The sequence below is a fragment of the Monodon monoceros genome, unplaced genomic scaffold (assembly GCF_005190385.1).
Source record: "Monodon monoceros isolate NGI ecotype Baffin Bay Population unplaced genomic scaffold, NGI_Narwhal_1 Super_Scaffold_21, whole genome shotgun sequence".
NCBI lineage: Eukaryota > Metazoa > Chordata > Mammalia > Artiodactyla > Monodontidae > Monodon > Monodon monoceros.
This window is the reverse complement of record NW_021703778.1, coordinates 43,554,563-43,580,899: the sequence shown is the minus strand read 5'-3', so window position 1 is coordinate 43,580,899 and position 26,337 is coordinate 43,554,563. Positions and strand designations below refer to the sequence as shown.

The 26,337-nt window shown below is 38.5% G+C and overlaps 1 protein-coding gene across 4 annotated transcripts in view; it reads right to left on the bottom strand.

Annotated features, from left to right (window-relative positions):
* CHD2 (chromodomain helicase DNA binding protein 2) overlaps positions 1–26,337 on the bottom strand; it is a 142,107-nt gene that overhangs the window by 36,347 nt on the left and 79,423 nt on the right. For all 4 annotated transcript variants that reach the window (XM_029237987.1, XM_029237988.1, XM_029237989.1 and 1 more), the window contains 13 exons: positions 24,224–24,386; positions 23,732–23,884; positions 21,145–21,216; positions 17,955–18,104; positions 17,055–17,203; positions 15,943–16,039; positions 15,422–15,514; positions 13,142–13,312; positions 12,029–12,204; positions 6,465–6,506; positions 5,746–5,885; positions 582–720; positions 243–393 (listed from right to left, as the gene is read on the bottom strand). In XM_029237987.1, coding sequence (XP_029093820.1) covers positions 243–393; positions 582–720; positions 5,746–5,885; positions 6,465–6,506; positions 12,029–12,204; positions 13,142–13,312; positions 15,422–15,514; positions 15,943–16,039; positions 17,055–17,203; positions 17,955–18,104; positions 21,145–21,216; positions 23,732–23,884; positions 24,224–24,386 — 1,696 coding nt within the window. The remainder of the gene's footprint in view (positions 1–242; positions 394–581; positions 721–5,745; positions 5,886–6,464; positions 6,507–12,028; positions 12,205–13,141; positions 13,313–15,421; positions 15,515–15,942; positions 16,040–17,054; positions 17,204–17,954; positions 18,105–21,144; positions 21,217–23,731; positions 23,885–24,223; positions 24,387–26,337) is intronic.

The window sequence follows — 26,337 nt, the reverse complement described above, 5'->3', positions numbered from 1 at the left end:
TGAAGGCTTCTCCTATAATTTCCCAAAAATTTCACCTGGCTATAATTGTCATCTCTGAAATAGTGCCACAGTCCACTAAAGATGGTAATGTTTCCAAGGATAAAGAAATCCCAGGAATGTACTATTGTTCTAATTTCCAATTTGATCCCCACCCCCCAGAAAATAGTTAAAAGTAAGTAATCAATATAAAAATATTATACAACAAATCTTCTAGACATCTCCAGCATCACAGAAATACTTACTTTGTCAGTTAACTTAAGCTCTGGATCTGTTTTAATTAGCTCCCAGTTTCCATAGCCGTGTTCATAAATTCCCAGCAATAGGCGAGAATCATCCTCTACTCCCCACTCGACATCAAAATGTGCAGCTTTGACACGACAGGTTAAGCAGTATCTGAAAAGATTTCCAAAGCAGGAGGACATTAGAGGAGGGGTCTTTCTGATTTGGGAATAAACACCAATGAGCAAAGCACTCTGGTATGTTATAATGAAAATACTACGTAACTAACTACACATAACTGTAACTTCAAATCTGTTTTCTAATGGCACAACCACCCATGCATGGGCATGTATTATACTCACTTTTTTTTTTCTTCAGGGTCTACAGGGATAGATTTATGCAGCATCTCAAACTCTTCTTCATGTTGGATAATAGATTTCACATTAACCTGAACCCCAGATATCTTGATAGTTGGGCCTCTCTTTTTCCCTGGTCCTTTCCCTAAAGAACACCAATTTCATATTCGTTAAGTGAGAATTCGCTGAAGTTTCACAAAAAACATCGGTCAACAAATCCTGAACTCTTATTCCCTCAGCGTATATCTCTGGTTTATCGTTAATTCAAAGATATAATCAAGTAAGGCAAAAAATTTTCTCAATTAATGTTTGTAAAATAATCTCTAAACAATTCAGTTTTTTAAGATTTAGAATTTTTTAATCCAGTAGTGTTTATAATTGTATTTTAATCTTCCTATTCCTGTTTTATACTTTGGCTCTAAAATTAATAAAATTTATGAAAGAAGATTTTAAAGGAGTAATATTAATGCTGAAGTTTTTTTCTTTTCTAACCCATCAACAGATTTTTAAGTGCTTTAAAAGAGGATCTTCTCTACTAAAAAAGTATGAGATCAAGTTAATACCTAACACATTTGAAATGATGAACAAAAGAAGTCATGGAAAGGTTACCCTAGCCCGAGTTTCCAATTAAAGTAATCCTAGAAGTAAAAACAAAGCAGTCAATTCTAACCAGAGTTGAAATCGAAATGCATGATAATGACACTTGTCTGTGAGGGAAAAGATGGCTCAGAGCCTGAGAAAAGATTTCTTTTTTTAACATTCAAGTCGATGAAATGGCACTACAATTATAAACAATTATTTAGGGATTCTCATATAATCCACAAGAATTGCACTTGCAAATGCTATTCCCAACAATACTGATGAGTTCTGGAACAGAATGTGGCAAAACGGGAAAGGCACCTCCTCCAAAGATCAGAAATCTGCGATTTATTCCCGGATCTGCACAAACTACCCCCTGTCCCCTTTCCCCTCTCACTTCTAGTTATTAACCTCTCTGGGTCTATGTTTCCTCATCTGTAAAATAAAAAGACTGCAACAGAAAAATGGGCAAAGGATAAAGAGACAATTCACAGAAAAGGAAATACAAATGGTTCCATGTGAAAACTACTCAACCTCATTCATGGTAAGAGAAATGCAAATTAAATATATAGACATAGCCTTTTTAACCTCAGGTTGGGAAAATTCAAAGATTTGAAAATATGTCGGTGAGACTAAGAGGAAACAGACACTGCCATTCTAGTCAATGCTGGTGGGAGGATATGGCGCAAATGGCATACACACAAGATTATTTACCACAACACCGTAAAGCAAAAGATTGGAAAGCTAAACGTCCATTAACAGGATACTAATATTGTAAATCCATAACAGGTTATGTAGCTCTTCAAACAAAAAAAAAAAATCAGGCAGTGGAGAAAAGATGAACCATCTTTAATGAATGGTGTTGAGACATATAGTAGCCATATAGGAAAAATCCAAAATCCAAAAAACCTGGATGCAATACCAGGAAAAACTCCAAGTGAATCAGAGATAAATGAAATCACATAGGTATTGGTGGTGGTGGGGGGTGATCTTAATGACTTCCTTTATATCCTCAGAGTAGAAAAAAAAATTTTTTTTTAGTTTGTTACAATATATTGAATATAATAGGTTCCTTGTGCTATATTAAATCCCTGCTGTTTACCTCTTTTATATATAGTAGTGTGCATCTGCTAATCTCATACTCCCAATTTATCCCTTTCCCCTTTGGTAACCATAAATTTGCTTTCTATATCTGTGAGTCTGTTTCTGTTTCGTAGAGAAAATGTCTTTAACTAATCAAAATCCAAAACAACAATAGGGTAAAAGATTGATAAATTTGACTATATAAAATCTTTTTAAGTTTTCTGTACAAAATACCATAGCAAAGTGAGAGGACAAATCACAAACTGGAGGAGAACACTGGCAACTTTTATCAGAAAAAGAGATCCTGGGACTTCCCTGGTGGTGCAGCGGTTAGGAATCCACCTGCCAATGCAGGGGACACAGGTTCGATCCCTGGTCCGGGAAGATCTCACATGCCGCGGAACAACTAAGCCCGCGAGCCACAACTACTGAGGCCGTGTGCCACAACTACTGAAGCCCGCATGCCTAGAGCCCGTGCTCCGCAACAAGAGAAGCCACCGCAGTGAGAAGCCCACGCACTGCAAAAGAGAGTAGCTCCCGCTCACCACAACTAGGGAAAGCCCACGCGCAGCAACGAAGACCCAACACAGCCAAAAATAAAATAAATAAAAATGTTTTTAAATTCCTTGTATTAAATCTTCTTAAAAAAAGACAAGAAAAAGAGATCCTAAAAATTAAGACCAACAGCTCAATAGAAAATGGGCATAATATATGTACAGACAGTTCACAAGTGGCCCTCAGAAAAGATGCACAACATTGCTCATTAAAAGAAAAGTGAGATGCCATTTCCCAACTGTCAGTTTGGCAAAAATCCAAACATTTGACAATACATTCTGTTGTGTATGAATATACACTGTAGGTGGCAATGTAAATGGTATCAGATTTATGAAGAATTTGGCAGTATCTAACCAAATTACATATGCATTTTTCCCAGGACTCAACAATCCCACTTCCAGAAATTTATCCCAAAGATATGCTGGCAGAGATATGAAACAGCATATTCATTAAACTATTTATTCATTGTGGCTTTATTTATAGTGGCAGAAGACTGAAAACAACCCAAATATTTATTACTAGGGGACAATAAAGTTTGAATTAACATCTATCTACACAGTGGAATACTGTGCAATTGTAAAAGGAAGAAAGTATGAACTCTACACAGTAAGATGGAGTGAACGCCATAAGTAAAAATAAGTAGATGCAGAACAGAATATAATGTATGATATCTCCTGTATAATAGAGGAAATACACACACACAGACTTAAAATTTTAAAAAGAAACAATGGAAAGATAAGCCCAAAACTAATAGAAATGATTACCTACAGGGGAGGAAGAGAACAGTACTGGGGGGACAGGAATGAAGGCAAGATTCTCTCATTGTGTTCCTGGTTTTGTTCTGACTTTGGACCATGCAAATGTTTTACATAATTAAAGAAACAAAGTTTCATCAAAAGGAGAAAGGTAGTCCCTAGAAACTGAAAGGAAAAGAAAACAAAAGATACTAAACTATATATTAAGTTGGTGGCATAACCACACAGAGAAAAGAACAATTTCAAAAAATTTTAAAACACAGTACTTTGTGTACTGCTAATGAGGTGTATTTTAAGGACAAAAAGAAACACAAAGAAATCAAATTCTGCATTAAGAAGTCTTATAGTTAACAGTAAAATTAGGGGGATTCCCTGGCAGTCTAGTGGTTAGGACTTGGCGCTTTCACTGCCATGGCCCAGGTTCAATCCCTGGGCAGGGAACTAAGATCACACAAGCCTCATAGCACAGCCAAAGAAAGAAAGAAGAAAACAAACAAATAAAAACAGTAAAATTGGTATTAATATTTGGAAACGTGTATAATGTATAAGACAAATACATGATTATGTTAACACTTTTAGGAACAAAATTTTCAACTTAAGCAAAGAGATATCAATAATCTTACATTAGAATTGGAAATGTTAACCTGGACTCAGGAATATGCTAAATGCCAATTTATAGAAAATACAGGTATATGGAAACAAGTTAAGCAATGCCAGAAGGAAGCAATCAACCAGATGCAGAATGTGAACATGCAGAGAAAAGAAACATGTGGAAAGGAAGGGACTGTTACAAGGAAATATCTCCAAATATGCTGTGAGATGGACAAAGCAAGGTACAGAGCAGTGTGCATGCTACAGCACCAATTGTGTTAAAACAGTATCTATTCATTTTTTGAACATATGTATTTTTATATTTCTAGAAGGAGACAAGAAATAGGGATACCTGTTTTTCATTTTTGAGCCATGTGAATATAATACTTATTCAAAATAGTTACACGGAAAAAAAAAAACACTGTAAAGTTAAGATTTACTTTTGGATGTATTCTTGGCGCTATAAAAGCACATATTTGGATCACTGTCCAAACCACTCAAGTTATTTAAGTTTTTTTCATGGAAAAAAAAAATCTAAAAATGTTTTTGACTATATTCAAGATATTTTAAAATTCTATTACTTTTAGTAACAGCATTAAGAAGAAAATTTCAAAGCACAAATACTTCTTTACTTAATGAAATAGCTAATACTGCAAGCCAGATGTGATGACAAGCACTTCACATGTATGGAATTATTCAAGCGACGATCCAAACCCTTTGAGGCACAGACTACTACTCTATTTTGCACATGAGACTGTTAAAAGGCTATCACTTGTCTCAGGTCTTGCAGCTAAGAAATGGCAGGACCAAGATTCCAAGTAAACTGGCTGCCTCCAGGGCCTGAATACTTAACCACAGATGACAGAGCCTCCTGTAACGTCAGTGAAGGGTGACAAAAGAATGGGGGCAATGGCACAGACAAACCACAGTCCAGTGAACTGTGGAATGATCACACCCTCATCTTTTTGTTTGACGTTCAACTATAAGGGTGTCCTTTAACAAGGACCTCAGCTCTCTCCTGACACCTCCTGCTTTTAAAGGACAGGCAAAAGCACTCTTGGTGTATAAGACAAAACACACTACATGTCGAATCGAATTACAGCAAATTCTAGTGCCAAAGAGAGTCTCATTGCAACAAAAAGGTTTACGATATTCATCTACTATTTTTATTCTAACTAATTCTCTAAATCCTTTAAGTTCATCACAACAAAACAATACATGTATGTATATCCAAGATAATTACTGATGTCTGTGGTCTGTAATGTCCTCACTTACAGCCAAAATGCAAATGTGTCCACTCAGCTTTACCCACTCAGGTCTTTACATCATTCAAACCAATCTAAACTTTCTACAGTAACATTAAAAGAAATCATTCATCTTGTTCATTACTTTGCACCTTCTGCAAATCAACTTCATTTGTGAGTAAATCTTAAAACTGACCTCACGTAAAGGCAGGTGAGAATACACACCTCAAAGAATTAGGGATGCATGGGATATAAGTGTGTTCATCTTAAAAAAAAAAAAAAAAAAAAGATCTTTAGCTGCAGAGATCCCAATCCACAAGTGCCAGGTCTTTGAGAATCACTGAGGGAGACATGCTGACTTACCCTCGCTGGCATTTTCTTTCAGCTGCTCTTCGTATTCTTGCATTGCTGACACACAGCTGTTGTGAATCAATTCCCCTAGGCGCTTCAGATCTGCTACAGACTTATCTACCAACTCAGCATCACGTGCTATGCACTCCAGCCTGAGGAAAGACAAATACGGGGATACCTCAAGGCCCTGTGCCCACGTTTCTAATGTCACGCGAGCTACCACTTGGTTTCACATAAGCTTGCTCCTGCAAAGACACTTTCTCTACATGCCTTAATTGATCCTTCCAACAAGAACCCTCGGACAGTGACTGACGACTTACTTTCCATCATAAAGAATTTGACTTGGAATATTCCACAAAAACAGACTAATTTCAAAAAACAGAGGAGAAAGGGTTCAGCTTTCTTTATTAACTAAATGCGCTGTCTGATAACAGTAGCAGGTGAAGTGCCCCAAAGCTATTTGCACTAGGTTTGTTTCTTTGTGCTCACTTTCCTTTCTCTAGCCTACTTTCATTCACTGCAATGTTCCTAGAAGCGAAGTACAGTTACATGTACAATATGTTTCGTTGATCTCCAAGTCATCTGGAGCAGGTGAGTAAATTAATGTCTAAAAGCCAGGCTGTCAAAAGGTGCCAGACCTTAAAAATGGAAAGTAGAACCAAAAAAAGAAACCTCTACAATACAGAAGTGAAAAAGAGGCGGATAAGGAACAATTATATTACTAAGCTTACCGTTCAAGAGGGAGACCAAACTTCTTATACGCCTTGATGAACCTAAGAAAATAATCAGTCAGTCACGTTAAAAAACAGACTTCAGCTATATTAATGCAAACACATCCTGTGATGAAATATGAGCCATAAAAACTGTCAAAAAGAGACTGGGCCCAATCCTTGCAACTGCCACTAAATGAACTAAAAGGTGGCCTTTGAAAATGGCCAGCTTAAAATAATGAGTGCTAAAAATCTATTCAAACCAAAGATTAACTTTATTCTCAGTGACTGGTCATGAAACTGCTTAGCGACATAATTGAGAATGGTGACTTAACTCTAGTACTATCATTTTTAGAAGGTACAAGTTTATGGAGTTCAATACATAATAAATGATTTAAAAACCACAACCTCTTATAATAAAATCCAATACAGTTAAGTGGTCTATATTCAGTCCACTATTGTTACGTTCAATTCCACACTGCAATATTTTCCGTTACTTTCTGGTCAATGATACAAATATAAGGTTTTTAGGACTGCCTCAAATACTTTTTGTAATGAGGCAAAGTAAAACAAACATATGATTTTAAACTTTTTAGGCAAAACTCTTTTGGAAACTCTGACTCCTTCTGCCAAACATTGTCTCCAGCCAAAACTCTAATCTATCCTTCCACAAGTCTCTAGCCTAAACCATGCTATATGCCAATCCATGTTTAATCCACTCCCCTCCCTACAGCCAACCACTAGACTTTCACTAAAAAAGCAAGATGCCATGATATATCAAGGGCATCACTGTAACATGCCAAACTACCTGGTTAGATAAAAATGAAGGGAGAGATACTATGGAGAAAAAAAATGAAAAGAGAGGGCACAGCAACTAAAGAAAATGGGGATGAATATAACAACAGCTAAGAAACAATATTAAAGGAATAGCATGGATTAGGAAAGTACTATATGTGAAAGCAAACCTGAGAATTATTCCTCCACTCTACATTTCTTCTTCTTGATATATACTGAAATATTTTACATCTGAAATAATATGCCATTTGTGATTACTTCAAAATAATATTGAGACAGAGAAGCATTCCAGGAATGGTGGGGTAAGGACCTCTGAAAATCCGCTCCTCCGTAAAAGCAACAAGAACACTGGCAAAACTGTCAAAATCAACTTTGTTAGAATGCTGGAAATTAACCAAAGGCTTGCAGCCATCTTATGAGCATTTATTCAAGAAAATGGCTGAATCTCAGTATGAATAGTGAGCTCTCTGGCATTTTGACTTGCTCTGTTTCCCATGCCCTCTCCCCAGCTCCATAACTGCCTTGAAAACTACACCTTCCCAACTACTGCAGCTGTGCAAAGAAGCAACACAGCAGCCACTAGAGGGAGCAGAACAGGCCTAGAGCTCCCCCAAAGCTCTTTCCCCAGAGAACAGTGCTATTTTGACCTGACTGACAGCACCCTGAGAAGCTCCATTCTCAGACTTGTCTTCATTTGACCTGACTCTGTATGAAGAACACTGTCTGTAGTTCATCGGTCAAAAAACAATTAGAGGCAAAGGTTTAACACCACAGCTGCCTGAGGCAGCATTATAAGTTGGCAATATGAACAGGCTGACCAAAAACTGCAATGGAAAAACCTGGGGGAAAAGATGTGCACAGGGGTCTTTGAAAAGCTCAGGCATATTCCTGGGTATCTAGAAGGCTGCATATATGCAGGGCTATGTGCAGGCACAGAGAAGACCTGAGGAGCTGTGAATCTCTCACCTCTGGCTGGCATTGAGGCTCTGCACAAACAGGAACTGAAGGCTAAGGCAGAGCTGTAAACTGCCTACCAGAACATTGAAGACATCCCCAAAATACCCAAGCAGCCCTTCAGCAAAGGTTGGTAGATTTACTGGTTGGTAGACTTAAGGTGTTTAAGGAAGTCTCTGTCCAATCATTAGCTGACCACTAAGCTAAATGAGCAGAGACTTCAAAAGACAGAGAAGACAGACTTTGCAGAACTAGTCCAGAAAAGTTACTAAACAAACAGCAACAACAACAAACAGCAAACACAAAAAACTCATGTTGGCAGGGGGAATCTGATTTCCAGACTTGCCACATTGTATTACTTAAAATGTCTAGTTTTCAACAAAAAATTACAAAAAACAAGAAAGTATGGTCCCTATACAGGGAAGGAAGATGGTTTTCAATGGAAATAGACCCTGAGGAAGTCCAGAAGTTGAACTTATTAGACAAAGGTTTTAATCAACTATTATAAATATATACAAGAACTAAAGGAATCCATGTCTGACAAATTAAAAGAAAATTTGAGAATAATATATCACCAAATGGAGAATATCAACAGAGACAGAAATTAATAAAGGAGTCAAATATAAATTCTGGAGTTGAAAAGTACAATAAGATGAAAAAAATCACTAGAGAGGCTCAGGATTAGATATGAATTAACAGAAGAAAAAAAATCAGTTAAAAGATAGGTCAACTGAGGGACTTACTTCTCTGGTGGCACAGTGGTTAAGAATCCGCCTGCCAATAGAGGGGACACAGGTTTGATCCCTGGTCTGGGAAAATCCCAAATGCTGAGGAACAGCTAAGCTCGTGCGCCACAACTACTGAAGCCCATGTGCTCTAGGGTCCGCGTGCCACAACCACTGAGCCCACATGCTGCAACTACTGAAGCCCGCGCACCTAGAGCCTGTGCTCTGCAACAAACCACCACAATGAGAAGCCCACGCACCGCAATGAAGAGTAGCCCTCCTTCCCTGGTGGCGCAGTGGTTGATGACCTGCCTGCCAATGCAGGGGACATGGGTTTGAGCCCTGGTCTGGGAAGATCCCACACGCCGTGGAGCAACTGGGCCCATGAGCCACAGCTACTGAGCCTGCACGTCTGGAGCCTCTGCTCCAAAACAAGAGAGGCCGCGACAGTGAGAGGCCTGTGCACCGCGATGAAGAGTGGCCCCTGCTCGCCGCAACTAAAGAAAGCCCTCGCACAGAAACGAAGACCCAACACAGCCAAAGATAAATAAATAAATTAATTAATTAAAAAAAAAAAAAGAGTAGCCCTTGCTTGCTGCAACGAAGACACAACACAGACAAAAATAAAAAAAAAACAACAAGAGATGCGTTTAAAAAAAAAAAAAAAAGATAGGTCAACTGAGATTATCCAATGTGAAACACAGAAAAAGAATAAAGACTAGCCTTCAAAAACACAGGAGAAATTAAGACATTCCTAGATAAATAAAAAGACAGAATTTGTTGCTAGCAGACCTGCCCTGAAAGAAATACTAAGGAGAGTACTCTGGGCAGAAATGAAAAGACATGAAACAGTAACTCAAATCCACATGAATAAATAAGAGCCTCAGGAGGATACCTGAGTAAGTAGATAAAAAGACAGTGTATATGTATTTTTGTCAGTAACTCTTTTCTTCTCCTAAATGACTTTAACTATCAACTGCATAAGGCGATAATTATAAAACTGTGTTGGTGGGCTTATAAAGTATAAAGATATAATCTGTGTGACAATAAAAGCACAAAAGAGGGGGAAAAAATGTACCTAAACTGGAGTAAAGTTTTAGAATACCACTGAAATTAAGGTGGTATTAGTCCAAACTAAACTGTTCTAAGTTAAAACATTAAATTATAATCTCCAGGGGGCTTCCCTGGTGGCACAGTGGTTGAGAATCTGCCTGCTAATGCAGGGGACACGGGTTCGAGCCTTGGTCTGGGAAGATCCCACATGCTGCGGAGCAACTAGGCCCGTGAGCCACAACTACTGAGCCTGTGCGTCTGGTGCCTGTGCTCCTCAACAAGAGAGGCCGCGACAGTGAGAGGCCCGTGCACTGCGATGAAGAGTGGCCCCCGCTCACCGCAACTGGAGAAAGCCCTCGCACAGAAACCAAGACCCAACACAGCCAAAAATAAATAAATTCATTAAAAAAAAATTATAATCTCCAGGGAAACCACTAAGAAAATAACTTTTAAAATATAAAAGAAACAAGAGAATTAAAATAGTATACTAAAAAATATGTAATACAAAAGAAGGCAGTAATGGGGGAATAAAGGAACAAAAAAGACCCAAGACATAAAAAATGAACGGCAAAATGCAGACATAAATTCTATCTTATAAGTAACTGCATTAAACGTAAATGGTTTAAAGACTTCAATCAAAAGGAAGAGATCAACAGAATGGATTTTTTAAAAACACCTAACTATATACTACCTACAAGAGTTGCAAGCTAGATTCAAAGACACAAATAGATTGAAATAAAAAAGGTAAAAGATACTGCACATACAATACCAAAAGAGAGTTGGAGTGTCTACACTAATATCTAACCAAGTTATAAACTTTAAGACATAAATTGTTACTAGAGACAAAGAAGGACATTTTATAATGAGAAAACGGTCAATTCATCAAGACAACAGATTATAAAGCATACACACCTAACAGCAGAGGCCCAAAACATATGAAGCAGAAACTGACAGAACAGAAGGGAGAAATAAACAATACAGCAATAACAGAGCCTTCAATACCCCATTTCCAATAATGGATAGATCAGGCAGAAGATCAATAAGGAAATGGAAGATCTGAACAACAGTAAACCAAATAGACTTAAAAAACATCTATAGGACACTCCACTCAACTGCAGCAGAATATACATTCTTCTCAAAATAACACTGAGGGTAGGGGAAAATAGAAATATGGCACACACACAAGATTGACTACAAACTCATAATGGTTAAAATAATACCCGGGGAGGGGGTGTGCTAATATTCTATCAATGTTTGTATACATTTACATTTTTCCATAATAAATTGAACAAAGAAAGAATAAAAGAACAGGTACAACATTTAGTGGGAAACAAAGACCTTGTGATTTCAAATACTGACCTAAAAGGACTATCTGATAATAGTTAAAATTTGGGTTAGACCATAAAGTTAATCATTTTCATATTTTCTACTTTCTTCAGCTTTTTAAAAAAATAACATGGCAGCTAGGGGAAAAGTGGTTTGGAAGCAATAATTTTAGATTTTTCTGGAGGGAAAAGGGGTGTGAATCAGACACCAACAAATGTGTAGTAAGTACTGACATAGAAAGATGCCTAAAATTGGTTATAAGTGACAAGAAGCTGCAGAACGGTATGTTGTATATACCAATAAACCAAACTGATATCAGCACTAACACTGATGGAAAGTAAACTGGGATTATCTGTACTACTTTAATTTTTTATATGTATACCATTTCTTTTATACACATTGATACATATGTATGTATGTATTTATTCATATTCTTCAATAAAAACAAAAAAGAAAGTTTCAGCCCAAGTTTACCTCCAACAGCCTCTTTCCTCTTGGCTGGACTTCCTTTGTGAAATGTTCAGAACCCAGAACAAGAAGTAAACAAAAAGAAAGAGCTCAACTGAGGAAAACCTTGGAGAAGGGAGAATCATCCTGGGGCCTTGGAGCATGACTCAGTCCCCCTTGCCTTCCTCTGACCTCCCTGTCATCAATGTCAGGGATCCATCAACCTGAGGCTTACAGCATGTCCTTCCAAATGTGAGGGGGAAGGAGAGCAGAGCCCCCACTAACCTCCGGATCTCGGCATCAGTGAATCCCTCCACGAGGTCCTTCCGCACACTTCGGGGGCGCCCTCTGCGCTTGGGCTTCTTGTCGTCATCAGAGTCATCTGTCTCACTCTCAGAGGCAGAGGATCTCTGCGCCTGCCTCTTAGACTCAGTATCAGAGTCACTGTCATTTGTCTGAGCCTGAAAAGGCAAAGTCACATTGTAGCAAGTGCCAGGTCCAAGAGATCTAAGGACTAAGACCAGCCCATCTTAACTCCTTAATACTCAGAACTTCCCATCGTATCAGGCAAGTCAATTTCCCTTTAAGAAAGAAGGAGGCAGACGGCATGTGATGAAAGAAGACCTGCTTGGGATAGTCACTCTGCCAGAGACATACTGTAACGTCATTAAGTAAACTGGAATAAAAATATTTGGATTGTGGCTTCATGCTTACTTCCTTGGGCAAATTACTTTACTCCTTCATGCCTTTGTTTTCCATTTGTAAAATGGGGACAATAGCACCTATAATACAGGGTTTTCATACGAATTAAATGAGTCAGTAAGTGGAAAAGCACGAACTTATGCCTGACATACAGGGAATACTCAGTGATAGCTACTATTAGCTAATACTGATTTACTAGGATCTCAGACAAGCCTGAGTCTGTTATCTCCAACAACTGGGTAATAAAACAGTCTATCTACTTAAATGTTGTTGCAAAAATCAAATTAGATAGTGCCTATGATAGAGCTTTGTAAACGGAAGCACCTTTATATAATCTCTTACTAAGTATTTATGCCAAGTGCTATAAACAAACACTTAAAGGTGAAAAGAGGTTTGACTCTGAAAGTCAAAGGCCTTGCCAATTAGAACCAAACTCTTAGACTTACTGGTTCTAATCTCAAGGGCAAAATGTAAACTCTGTCAAACTCAAATCCTGTCCAGCCATCTCACAAAGAGCCAATCTGCAAAGATCAAATGGCTCATAGGTATGCGCGTGAGCCTTGTGCATTTTTCCATTTCCCTCTGCTAGGTTTCCTATAACTCTACCCTGGAACCCTCCACACATCCGGACAACAACATAAGGTGAACAAAATAAGAAGTATCAATACTTCCATATCTTTCATGTTACTTGATCACCTTTTTAGTGGAACTCCGAATTCGAGGCAACATATAAATTTCTTCCAGCTCTTTCTGCCGCTCTTCCTCCTCTACTTTCTTCCTTTGCTCCTCTGGAATGATCTCATCCCAGTCCTTGTGAGGACGCTCTTCTAGTTCTTCTTCATCCTCCATTGTTGCGAAGTTGGCAACCTTAAAACAAATGGACAACCCATTGTCTGACATTTCCCTATTTCCCAAACACCATCTACTAACACACCAACTCAAGCACTGTTTTTAATCTAACATGCTATGAATGATAATAGGACTCCTGTGATATTACATAATCAAATAATCAATTTTCTACTCATCGCTCCCTTATCGCCCCCCCAACAAAATCTACTTGCCAAATCCTAAAGTTCATCAGAAATTTTACTGAAAAACAGGGAAAGATATAAAGCTACAAACTGCCTTATTATAAGTTTTATTGAAAGATTTGCTGTTAAATCATACACACTTTCTAATGTACTAATTAGAAATTTTAGATTTATTTAGATTATAACATTTGAAAACCTAATACTAATCCATTACAAACTCACAGTCCTATACATTATAAATCGCTACTGAATAGAGCTCATTTGAAACAACCCGTAACTCAAAGCAGTAGCTATTGGTTACCTTATTCATTTTTATCAAAAGTATAGAAGCTAAAGGTCTGTAAGAATTTCATATGCTCAAAACTGCACGTTAGTCTTAGGAATAAAAACAAGAACACAAAATGCAAAAAACTGAAACAAACCTGGAAGAATATTCCATTTATTTCGTATCAAATATTTAATATATTTAGACCAGGACACCATCATGAAGATTACTTCTGTTTAAGAAGGGAGCAGTAGCCATAGAAGTGAAATCCAGTTGAAACACTAACAATTCACCTCCATCCTCTGCATCCATAGACACATTAACTCTGATCCTAGAGCTCTGTGATCCACTCAACTCCTTCCTTTTTCTTCCACTAAGACAACTTCTACCTGTGGCCAACCTTGGACTTCATCACAAAATAATGCTTCCTTTCAAACACTTCTTCCTCAGCCCTTATGGGTCTACCACACATAACCATCAATGTAACCTCCAGGTCTTCCCTGCTTCTCTAACCATGGAACCAAACCATGATGAATCCATTCAACCAAGTTCTCACTGGAATCTGGGAAACTTTTGCCACTTTGATGACTCTTCGATGCCTCCCAAGCCAATTCTCCCACCTTGGGATGGCCAACTGATTCAACTTCTCTGACCTCAAGTATTTCTGGAGCAAGTCATATGATCCTGCTGACTGGCTCTAATGTGAAGCCCCATCTTTTAAATTCAGCTCTACACCCTAAACCAAGTTCCTCCTGGCAACTCCTGGCCCCTGGATGGGACTATCCCAAATCTTTTCCACTTCTCAGCAAACACCTCACTTAATTTACTGGTAATTAAGGTCACCAGTTGGAACTCCTACATCTTCTCTCCCCTCTATTCCCTGAAGTGTATACTTTCCTTTTTCTTTCAAAGGCAAGTTCCTCCATCTGTGCTTTTGATTATATCTGTTCCAGTCTCCTCCTGGGCAATGTGTAACCAAATTTTCCTTCTTTCCTTAGAACCTTCAGTATTTCCCTATTCTCAATTTCTTTCCTCAACCTAGAAACGTGGTAACACCTTTAAAAAACTTTGCCTTCCTTGATCCTTCTATCCTCATAAATTACTTTCACTGTTCTCTTCACTAAGCTTTTTAATAATCTCTATACTCAATGCTGTCATCTCCTACTCATCAGGTACCCAGCTTCTGCATTTAGTCCTGATCTCATTTAATTTTCTATCAAATACCACTAACTACCCCATAACTGTCCTTAAAAAAAAATCCCACCAAGTCAAGAGCTTCCCAACTGTCACCTTCGATTTTCATACCTTTGACCTCTCTTTCTTATGATTCTATTAATGTCTCTCCTACAACCTCTCCACCCCTCCCAGAGCTCCACACTACCAAGTTCTCCACCTATCCCACTGACAGCTTATTCTCAGCCCTTGTCACAGCGACTTCTTTTCCTCTACCCACTGAATCTGGGCAGGATGGACCACTTCAGTGGTGACCCTCATGGGGAGGACTATATGGTCTATACCCACATCATACTTGGAACTCTAGAGAATGATTTTGAGGGGTATGAGTCAACTTCGGTAAATAGAAAAGCAGAGTCCCTTGCACCCAGAAAGTACTGACAGGCATTACTTATTATTGGTTCATGAATCAATGCCAAAGACTTTCTCAGACAATGATTTTCATACCTTAAATTGTGACAGAAGCTCATCTGTTGCACTTGTTGAGACTTCATTCTCTCTGGTTTCAGCCAAGCGCAAAATTTCATCTATATCCATTTCCTAAAAGAACAAGAGCAACACAAACATGGTAAAAAGGCAAGCAGTGTAAGCATTTACTGAAAATGACTGGTGCAAATAAACCAACTCTCTTCTCTGATATTCCATTTTCTTTTACACTCTCAGTTTCATGTCCTTTACATCTAATGTTTCAAACTACTATTTATACAAATGATAAGATGAAACTTCAGAAATTACGAGAAATAAAATTGGAATAAAAAAAACCAAAGACAAAATCCTCAAATGCTTTTCTCATTCTTTCCTAGTCAATTTAGTAAGAGCTTTTAGCCCTGTAAGAAAAAAAGAGAAACTATGTTCTGCAAGTAACTACTATTTCCTTATAAAAGCCTGACTCAGAATCGCTTCCAGAAAATTTCAGACTCTCACAGATGATACTTATCAAGAAATTTTTTTCCCTTATTGTTGACTACCTGAGGCTCTGATTCCTCCCCTTCGAGTTCTTTGAAGAGATCCTCTGCTCCAAATTTCAAAATCGCAGTCAGCTCTTCTTTATTAAAAGGATTTGAACTGCAGAAATAAAGTGTAGTTGTAATCTTTTAGGAATGTCAGATAACCTCTATGGAGTTCTAAATATCTATTCTTCATAAAGAGGTCAAATTACTGGTGAAGATATAAATTCTTCCACAAGAAAAATGATCTCACAAATATTTCATGTTTTTTAATCCACAGGATGAGTCTGCAGTGGTAAACCTAACGTAACAAAAGACTAAGAAATCAAGCATTTTCCTGTTGATTCATCTGTTACATGGTTAAGCAAGAAAGATAATTAGCAACATGAGAGAAGGGAGTTCTCTCTTTGTCCTTTGACTCAGAAAGCTATCATTCACCATGAATTTTCAAACTCCTCATCTCTGGTCCAAAATAAAAGAACAAGCTTTTTCTGCCTAGTTTCCTCTTTAATGGAAAATTATTATCATCTAATTAGGAAGGGCTCATTTGATCTCACCTGTAACACAAGTTGGAGGACTGCCTCAGAAGATACTCAACAATTTGGTCAAAATGTAAACTCTCTAAGAGAAATAGTTGTGTTTCCAAATAAAGCCAACTAAAACTTAACTACTTTCCTTTTATAGCCTTCTGTTTTCAATAGGAAAGATAATCTCCACACAAACATTTTGACCAAGAAACAGATACCAATTCAATCTGGTGCATTCTCACTGCTGAAAAGTCCAAGGCAACATTGTGCCAGGATGAAAGCCCAATGGGGAGCACACAGCTGCCACTGCTGCTGCTGTGTCATATGTCACAGGCAGAGCCAAAAGCAAAAGGCAAGAGAGGAGGGCAGGAAAGAAAGAGAGAGGGCACATAAGAAAAGAGCTGATATGGACAAAAAAAAGAAACCGAAGAAGAAGGAGAAACAGGGAGAGCAAAATAAAATGAAAATGCCATCTTCTTGCAGTTTTGGCTTGGCCTTTCCCAGGTAATTAATGTCTATTGTAAAGCATCCTATTAGAAAAATGAATTATACCAAATGTTGACATAAAATTGACTCTGCTACCTCTCCCATCTTTCTGGCACTTACTTGGACCTTCCAGAGTTGTTTTCCAGAACTGTCCGGCCAGTGGTATCCATGCGCTGAATCACCAGATGGTCCAATACCATCTTCTTTTTGGCCCGTTCTATGATCTCTTCCTCCACGGTCCCCTTTGTAACCAAGCGGTAAATATTTACCTGTAGGAAAAGGAAATGTTATGCTTATGCCTGATCACACATACAAAAAAGTTACCTCTGCCTAAAACCAAGGGGGAAAATAAAAAAATATTTGTTCTCTGCTATGACGTACCACTTGTAAGCCATCCATCCAAGCAGACAGCTTAAGTATTGTACATGCAATATTTTTACTATTTGCAGCATGTTACATTCTTAAATAGCCTCTAAGGAATTATTATAGCCTTGTTCTAACAATAAAAATGCTGCTAAAGAATGATCTGTCTCATTGAAACTGAAACTTTGGCCACACATGAAACTTAAAGAGGTACCCAGTACTAGAGCAGACTTTGAAATTCATCTACGAAGGAAACAAGTGTGTACGTTTCCAACATACCACAGAGCTAATACTGGTCGTGTGTAATAAAAGTAGACCATCTTGAACAATGTTAGAATATTTAAACAACTTTTCCATAATAAAATAGATGGAAAATTTCAATTCTAAGTCTATTCATCATATACCTTTGAGTAAGCCAGAAAGTTACTGGTGATATACTTTTCAAACAGCAAAAGAGAATAGTTTCATATCTATAAGCTCATCTCAGCCCCAAAGACAGCTTCTCTGTACTAATTAACAAACAGACATCTACCCTTGGGGAAATGAAGACAAAACAGGAAAAAAAAAAAAAGCATTTTACAAACATCCTGAAAGGGCTGAATAACCTCCCCTGCCCCTTCCCCTCCAAGCCATAACTAGAGGCCCCTCTCCACTGACCTGCTTCTTCTGACCAATTCTGTGGGCTCGGGCTTGTGCCTGCAAGTCGTTCTGGGGGTTCCAGTCAGAATCAAAGATGACAACTGTGTCCGCTGAAGCCAAATTGATTCCCAGGCCACCAGCCCTTGTCGAGAGCAGGAAACAGAAGTCCTGTACACAATGCAATATACTACTTTATGCAGTGGCCTTCTCAGAAACAGTTTCACAGTCCAATAAGCCCTTATACCTGGAAACCCCTGCAGGTGTGAAGAAAAGTGAGATATGATGGACAAACTTTATGGAGGCTACAAGAATGTCAGGGACTTGATGGCAGAGTGAATTTTCATTTGATTAAGAGAGAGTCAGTGCAATGAACTAAGGAGTAAAGTAGAATCTGATAAGGCAATAGGAGCAAAAGAATTGGTGTTCTCTCCTGGCTAAAACTAGTATACAAGCAGTTAACAGAAACCAGACAAACTTAATTATCATGAGGATCGTTTCAGCAAGTTGCTTAGATACTTATTTCCTGGGTAAAGGTGGATTATGCCATGTAAGGCAGTCAGTATGAGCAAGGAGACTTTATTGGGTAAATGTCCATTCATTTGTTAGGCTGGTGAGGAATACAGAAACACTGTACTAAGAGATCACATGACTGAACCACTGGACAGCACAGGATCCTCAATCACCACGGAACATGCACAAAGAAAACCAGAGCAGGTGTGGCCGAACAGCAGTGTGTGGGAAAGACCCAGGCACTGACATATTCCAGTTTCCACAGCAATAATAGAGACCGCGCAGGAACAGTACACCAGCCTGCATCTGAGTGCTCAGGAAAAAAATGGGCAGGAGGCAGAGAATAAACTCTGAGCCAGAGAAAACCAAAGCCAGACAGATTTCTATTTCCAGGGAATCTGGTCATGTATCAAAGACTGACACCTTTCTGGCATGGAAATGGCACTCAAAAACTGGTAGTTCTGAGTTACACTTTGATAAATGGGTGTATTTAACACATATACACAGATGCAATGAAAAGGTCTCCACATTCTAAATAACAGTCGCATTCACCAACATTATGCCATAGAAATAAAAATGGAGAGAGCTGTCTCACAAGAGCTTTAAACAATTCCAATAAAGAACTGATTAACAGGGGGGCTGAAGCATAGTCTGTGAGCCTTGGCGGAGATACCAAGCAACACCACGCTCTGAAGAGAAGCCTGCAGGTAAACACTTGAGAATGAGACACCTAAAACTTAAATGAAATCTGGGGTCTGAATGATCATAAGAAATATTTTCAATGTCACTCTTTATCAAAGACAATATGAATTATATTAAGATATTTGTGCCTATTATCAAATGGTAAAATGGAAATATTCATACATAAACATTATGAATATAAATTGTTTGGAAAGAGTGATTTAGCAAAATGTATCAAAAATCTTTTTTATATGCTCATATCCTAGCTAAACATCTGAGAACAATAAAATGGTCAAATAAATGATGGAACAGGCATGAGAAAATATTAGAAATTAGTTTTTTTAAATATTTAATGACACGGGAAAAGGCTCAGAGTAGAATTTTGAATGAAAGGCAAGCACAAAACTATATGCAGCATGATCCCAATTGGGCAAACACAGAAAGAAACAAAGGGTTTCTTCCAGGGTGAATGGAAACGCACCCAAATAATGTGAATAGCAAGCTTTCTCTGGGATGGAAGTTTTCTTCTTTGTATAGTATTTCTTCTTTATACTCTTCACCATCTTCCAAAATTTCTAAATGTGTTTAAAATACTTTCCCCCAGTAATAAAGTAATTTTTTAAATTAATTAAAAAAAAACCTCAGAGCTGCAGAAAATGGTAAAGAATCTCTACTCTATATCTAGCCATCGGACAGGGGAATCAACAGAACTACGAAGAAAGCCACTTTAGCTTTTTCTTGAGAAAGGGCGATATGAAACATTCAACTCACACTGTGTTTTAAACTAATAGTAGGGACCACAAAACCAATCTCAACAAATACTGAAGAAGAGAAACAGGTAACACTGATGGGGTGCTTGCTATGTACCAGGCCCTGCGCTCAGTGCTATGTGTGGAGTATTGCACTTAGTCGTCACAGCAGGATTGTGAAGTAGGGCATCCTGGTGCTTTTACAGTTGAGAAAATAGGAAGGAGAGAGAGGGGGATGGAATTAGATGGTTATCAATGTTTTTAGTAATTACATTCCTCTTCTCCTTGACCATTCAGAGCCTTGGTTCTGAAGAGATTAGTGCCCAAAATTCCTCAAGGAGAACTAAAATTTTAGGCTGGAGAAATAGGCAGAATACCATAGTCTAACTAGGCTTATGTGCTATTCAAGGGGCAGGAGTCATACCGTTCTGGAGTGACAGACAGACATTAAGAGTGTTCAAAGCTCTTGAGAAAGCAGAAAGTTAAGCCTGGTCTATCTATACAGAATAGTGGCCCAGACTTCAGAAGCTCTAACGTTCTCTCCAAAACACTTCTAGTTCTACCTCTGGCCCTCACTACGGCTTTCTTAACTCCTCACACCACTATAGCCTTACTTACACTAAACTTCTTTTCGCCTCTTCTCTCACATCCCATGGTATTTAATAGTTTGATATGCGCAAATTACAAGGTTACCACGGTTTCTAACTTGTCCTAAGTGCTCTTCCACATGTACCTTAAAAACAAAATACTTTATAATGTCAAATTCAAGTTGGATACTTAACAGATTAACCAATGTTGCTATTAGCCCAAGCAAGGGAATTAAGTCACATCCTACCGGGGTCCAACAAATCTGAGACATAGAAAACATACTTTTTAAGACTCAAGTCACCAAAAAAAGTATAGATCAGAACCTTCTGATGTAACATACATGTCAAAATTAATCCTACCAGCCAGCCCTCCCCAACCCTCGCCTTGCGGTTCTTCTAGGCCCAGAAATTTGGCATCTGAAAGCCACCAGAGAACCCTCAGTTGATACCGGGACTACTCTGTCATTAATCCAGACCAGGGGAGATAAACAAGCATGCATATGCTTTTCTGGATTGACAAACAACAAAATTAAGAGGCATCTTTAGTGATTTCTCCTTCCCTTATCAGGTAGGAGAGTTGCACTGTGAAATGTTTCTGAAACAGAATACATTAAGCTAGAAAGACTTTCCCCTTGATACAGAGCCCAAGCTGCCCAAATAACAAAGCCATGCATGCTATACCTCAGACCCATCTGCATTGAAGTGGTCCAGTGCCTGTTTTCGGATTTCTCCCTTGATGGAACCATCCAGACGCTGTAAAAATAAACCATAAGAGAATCATAAGGTAGGAAGATCAGCTACACTCAAAATAGAACACCAGACTTGTAACCTTCATCACTCCAACACCCACTGAGTAAAAATAACCAGAACACACTGGCAAAGTGCTGTCCAGGGGCTGTGCTTCAGCAGCACACCCAACTTTGCCCCAAGCTCTCCGGTTACAAACTCAAGGTCAGAAGCTTCTGATTCTATGGGCCATCTAGGTTTATCCAAGGATCAGAATGGCCACCAGGACATAAGGAGAAAGGTGGCAACCCAAGCTGTGCTTAGAGGCTTTGTCTGCTTCTACATCTGTGGGTACCAAAGAGATTAGGAAATAGTACCACTGGTCACCTCATAATTAGCTCCTGCAGGAAAATGGTGCTCCTTAGCTACATGGCTAAAAGTTGCCCTGTTATTAAGTGCTCCATAAACCAAAAAATTATTTACATAACTTTGTTTGGAAAACATTTTCCCATAATATTGAAAACGTTAAAATTAAGTGAGTCATATATCCCAGCTTTTCTGAAAATTACACTCTAAAATCAGAGCAAAGTGTTCAAACAGCCAAAATGTATCTTCAAGAGAGCCTCTGGCATTTACTAGCACATACAATTCTTACATTAGACTATATGTCAGTTCTACGTCCAAAACCATGTCACCATAGAGAAACCATATAATATGTAAATACTGAAGAATTACTACTTGTATGCTGTATATAAAGCATTTCTCACTCTTTAAAATCATTTTCACATTACTTCCCCTTAATCACCACTTGAGATAAACTACATCATTTTACCGAAGGCAAAACTGACCAGGCAGATGTCAGCTGACCAGTGATCAGTGACAGGAGAGGGGTGGAGTCTATGGAAGGACCTACAGCTCGGCGCTCTGTCCACCAAACCCAGAGCCACCTGATCACAGGTAGAATCACACACGGGAACCCCCTTTCTTCTTTCTGACTACCAACTCTACTGAGAGCCTTGACCCAAAGATAAGTCTAAACGGCAGGTTCACAACCAGTATTTGAAATGAGAAAACGCAAATGCCCTCTTTTCAATATTCTAAAAGAAGACATTAGGCATGATAACCTGAGTGGACACCAGACTACTCATTCCCTAGAGAGAAAAGTAATGTATTCTTATTTTACTTGATACCCAAATGAGGAGCTAGACCTGAAAGCTCCCAGGGGTCAGATGTACTGAGAGATCACTGACTCTCTGTACTGCGCTATTTTTGGTAACAACCACAGTATTTAACTGTATTCTAAGACAACTGCTGAAAGACCACACAAAGTATTGTGGATATAACAACACCTTTCAGGGTATGCTGAAAGAAAACCTGTTACTGAGTTTTAAAGCTTGGCCTTCTTAGAGAGAATCACTGCCTTCAAGTATCTTCAGTATCAGCATAACTGCATGAGTCCATCCAAAATTAAAGAAAAAGTTTATTTAATGCAAGGCAGGGCTTCCCTGGTGGCACAGTGGTTAAGAATCCACCTGCCAACGCAGGGGACACGGGTTCGAGCCCTGGTCCAGGAAGATCCCACATGCTGCAGAGCAACTAAGCCCGTGTGCCACAACTACTGAGCCTGCACTCTAGAGCCCACAGGCCACAACTACTGAGCCCATGTGCCACAACTACTGAAGCCTGTGCACCTAGAGCCTGCGCTCCGCAACAAGAGAAGCCACTGCAATGAGAGGCCTACGCACTGCAATGAGAGGCCTACGCACCGCAACGAAGAGTAGCCCCCGCTCGCCCCAACTAGAGAAAGCCCGTGTGCAGCAACAAAGACCCAACACAGCCAAAAATAAAATTAATTAATTAAAAAAAAAATCAAGGCATTATAAAAATATTAGGCCAAAGGTCAAGGTAAATTGCACACGTCTATAAATAAATCAGAGATAAGTTTCCCATTGTCTAACACGTAGAAAAATATTATGCTGAAGAAACTTTTTCCCCCTTATTTTTCTCATCTTACAAGAGATTAATGAATGAAGACAAAAACCCAAAATTATAATTCTGCAAAGTATATTCAGGGACGAGCAAGGTTTCAAGTATACTGCTCTCCTGAGTTCCCCAGCCTCACGGCCAGGGTCAGCTTCCTTTGGGGTGAAATATAAAACACTGTCACCTCTCTTTTTCTTTCTTTCTTAGGATTTGGGCTTCTGTCATCAGGTTCACACTTCCTTCCTCGCTACTTTTACCACAGGCTCAGAGATGTAAGATACCATCTAACAACACTTCTCTTGCCCAATTTTCCTTTCTCTAATCCCCATCCCTCGCCCACCAAAAAAGAATAATCTCCCATGATCTTGTTCATTACAGGGTAGCCTAAAGGCATGGTAGTAAAAATTAAGACCCGCCTGGAACCTTAATCTCAATTTGTTTCAAACAAGAAAACTCTTGTTTTCTCCTTTAGGATAATTTAGCAAGCAAAGCATACAACCTAGAGGGAGGGAGTGAGGAAAGGAGGACGGGAGAGACCCCAAGTACCAAGCATCCTCACCTGGAAAGGATAGTGCTTAATAGTCAGGTACTCAGCCAGGATATCCAACATTCTCACCATCTGAGAGAAGATAAGGACTCTGTTCCCTCTTTCTCGAAGTCTTGTCAACAGTTTATCTAATAGAATCAGCTTCCCACTGCTCCTGATCAAGGACTGAAGATTGAAAAGACATTCTAATCATCATGTTCAAAAGCATACTTCAATCTGCTCTTCCTCTCTAATAAGAGTTCATATTTTTAAAATCATCTTTAAGCTTTTGGAAGACTTCTGCAATCTAGCTGACAAGCAATTCCTAAAATGCTCTTTACCTAGTATCTGTGACAATATACTTTCCAGATTTTTCCTAGCTATTTGACTTTTCTCACCTGTTTTTAAAGCTTCTTTTGATGTTCCTTGAAATTACCAAGGAGGAAAAGGAGCATTTTGATAAAAAGCATCTATAGAAACTAAAGTGTCTTTAAGAAAGCAATTACAAACAAGGTAAGCACACACCAGAAGAATCTCCTGTCCATTTTCCCTTTCGTTTTCTTCGGGAGGTTTAATGAGATAACAGTGGTTGCAGCACTTTTTCAGTTCCATCACAATATTAAGGAAACCAGATGTGCTGCCTCTTGTTCCTTTGGCAAGAGCCTTGTAATTTCTAGTCAGAATCCATCTGCAAATTAAGATAATAATGATATTATTAGATTCAAAGAAAGAGAGTTGGGGATACCAGCAGATTATAAAAGGAAATAGTGTTACTGAGGGTGGGAGGCGGCGGTGGGGGTTAAAAAGGCAGGGAGGGATGCTTTATTTTATATCTCCTGCCACCTAACCAGGAACCCTCACACATCTCCAGTCAGATTCAGACCATTAATCATTCTACTGGCTATTTCAACCTGGATGAACACAGGAATATTAAAAGAAAATAATAGCAACAAAATATATATATTCATAGAACATATATTACATATATGTTATTTTATATAAACAATGACTGTCACTGAAGCAGTCTTTATTGTAGTATAAAAGTGGAAATTAAGCTGTCTCAAATTAGAAAATCAGTTAAATACATTAGATATACCAAAGATAGAAGCTACAGGGACTTCCCTGGTGGTCCAGCAGTTAAGACTCCACGCTCCCAATGCAGGCGGGCTGGGTTCCATCCCTGGTGAGGGAACTAGATCTTGCATGCCTCAACTAAGAGCCTGCGTGCCACATCTAAAAGATCCCACATGCTGCAACTAAAAGATCCCTCATGCCGCAACTAAGACCCGGCACAGCCAAATAAATACATAAATAAATGTTTAAAAAAAGATAGAAGCTACATATCCATTTAAACTGTTGTAAAAGGGTATTTTACATAATACAGTGTTCATAATGAGTATGTTTTATATCCCAGTTTGAAAATATTAGAACTGCTTTTTTTCTGAGTAGTGAAATTTCTTTACACTTTTAGCAATCACACTTTTAGGAATCCATCTCAAAGAGGAATTCTCAAGGATTCTCACCGTAGCACTATTTATAAAAGTATTTGAAACTATCCAAATGTATTTGAAACCATCCAAATGTCCATCACTAGGAGACTAGTTGAATAAACTATGCTACAGATCCACTATTTAGTTGTAAAAAGAAAGGACTGTCTCTATAAACTACTATGGAGTGCTCTCCAGCACAGCCGATTCCCATCACTAAGTGAAAAAAGTAAGGTATAGAAAAATGCATACAGCATGCTACCACTTGCACAAGGAGGCAATAAAAAAAGTTAACATCTGCTTATATTTTAAAAATGAAAAAATAAAGGAAAGATAAACGTTAAGATTTTTAAATATAAAAGTAATTATTACCTAAGGAAAAGAGGGACTAGAATGGGGGAGACAAGGATAGAAGCAAGATATCTCTGAACACGCCAGGCATGGCAGTTTTGCCTTCGGAACTCTATAAATATTATAAATAATCATGAACGAAATTAAACAAAGCAATCTCTAAAAAAAAAAAAAAAAAAACCACTAAAATGAAGTACATAAACTATTGTATCCAGTCAGTACCTAACCAAAGAGAAGAAAAACCATCTCAAGTGCTTTAAGCCTCTTACCATTTCTAGTGGGATATGCCTTTAAAAACAAACAAAAAAATACTATTTTAAAAAACCTTAACCTGTTTTTGTTCCTCATCTTGCTAGTGGTAATCCTGGCACCATTATTTTAAGACTGTGTGTGTAGTGTGAATTAGGCTGGTGCACTTGAGAAGTCGAATTTCTGGCATGGGTATAAGTTCATTACGGTCAAATAAAATTTCTGTAGTACTATTTAACTGGACAAAATTCATGATGTATTTTTATCTTTAAAAACAAACAAATTTCCTAACACTGTCCACTTTAAAGACCAGTGAATAATGTCCACTGCAGTTGCAAAGAGCACCCCCAGTGCCGTCTGTGACCTCCAAATATCATTTTCCAATGAAACAGATGTGAAGCTTTTTGGCTGACTCTAGTTCTGGGGCAGGAAATGAACGAGACGAATCTGAGCATTTTATCATTCCAGAAAGCAAAGAAGCGATCAACTACAACTTGGATTTTGTCAAAAGAACTTGAACAAGCTCCCACTGGCTAAAACTGGGACCATTAG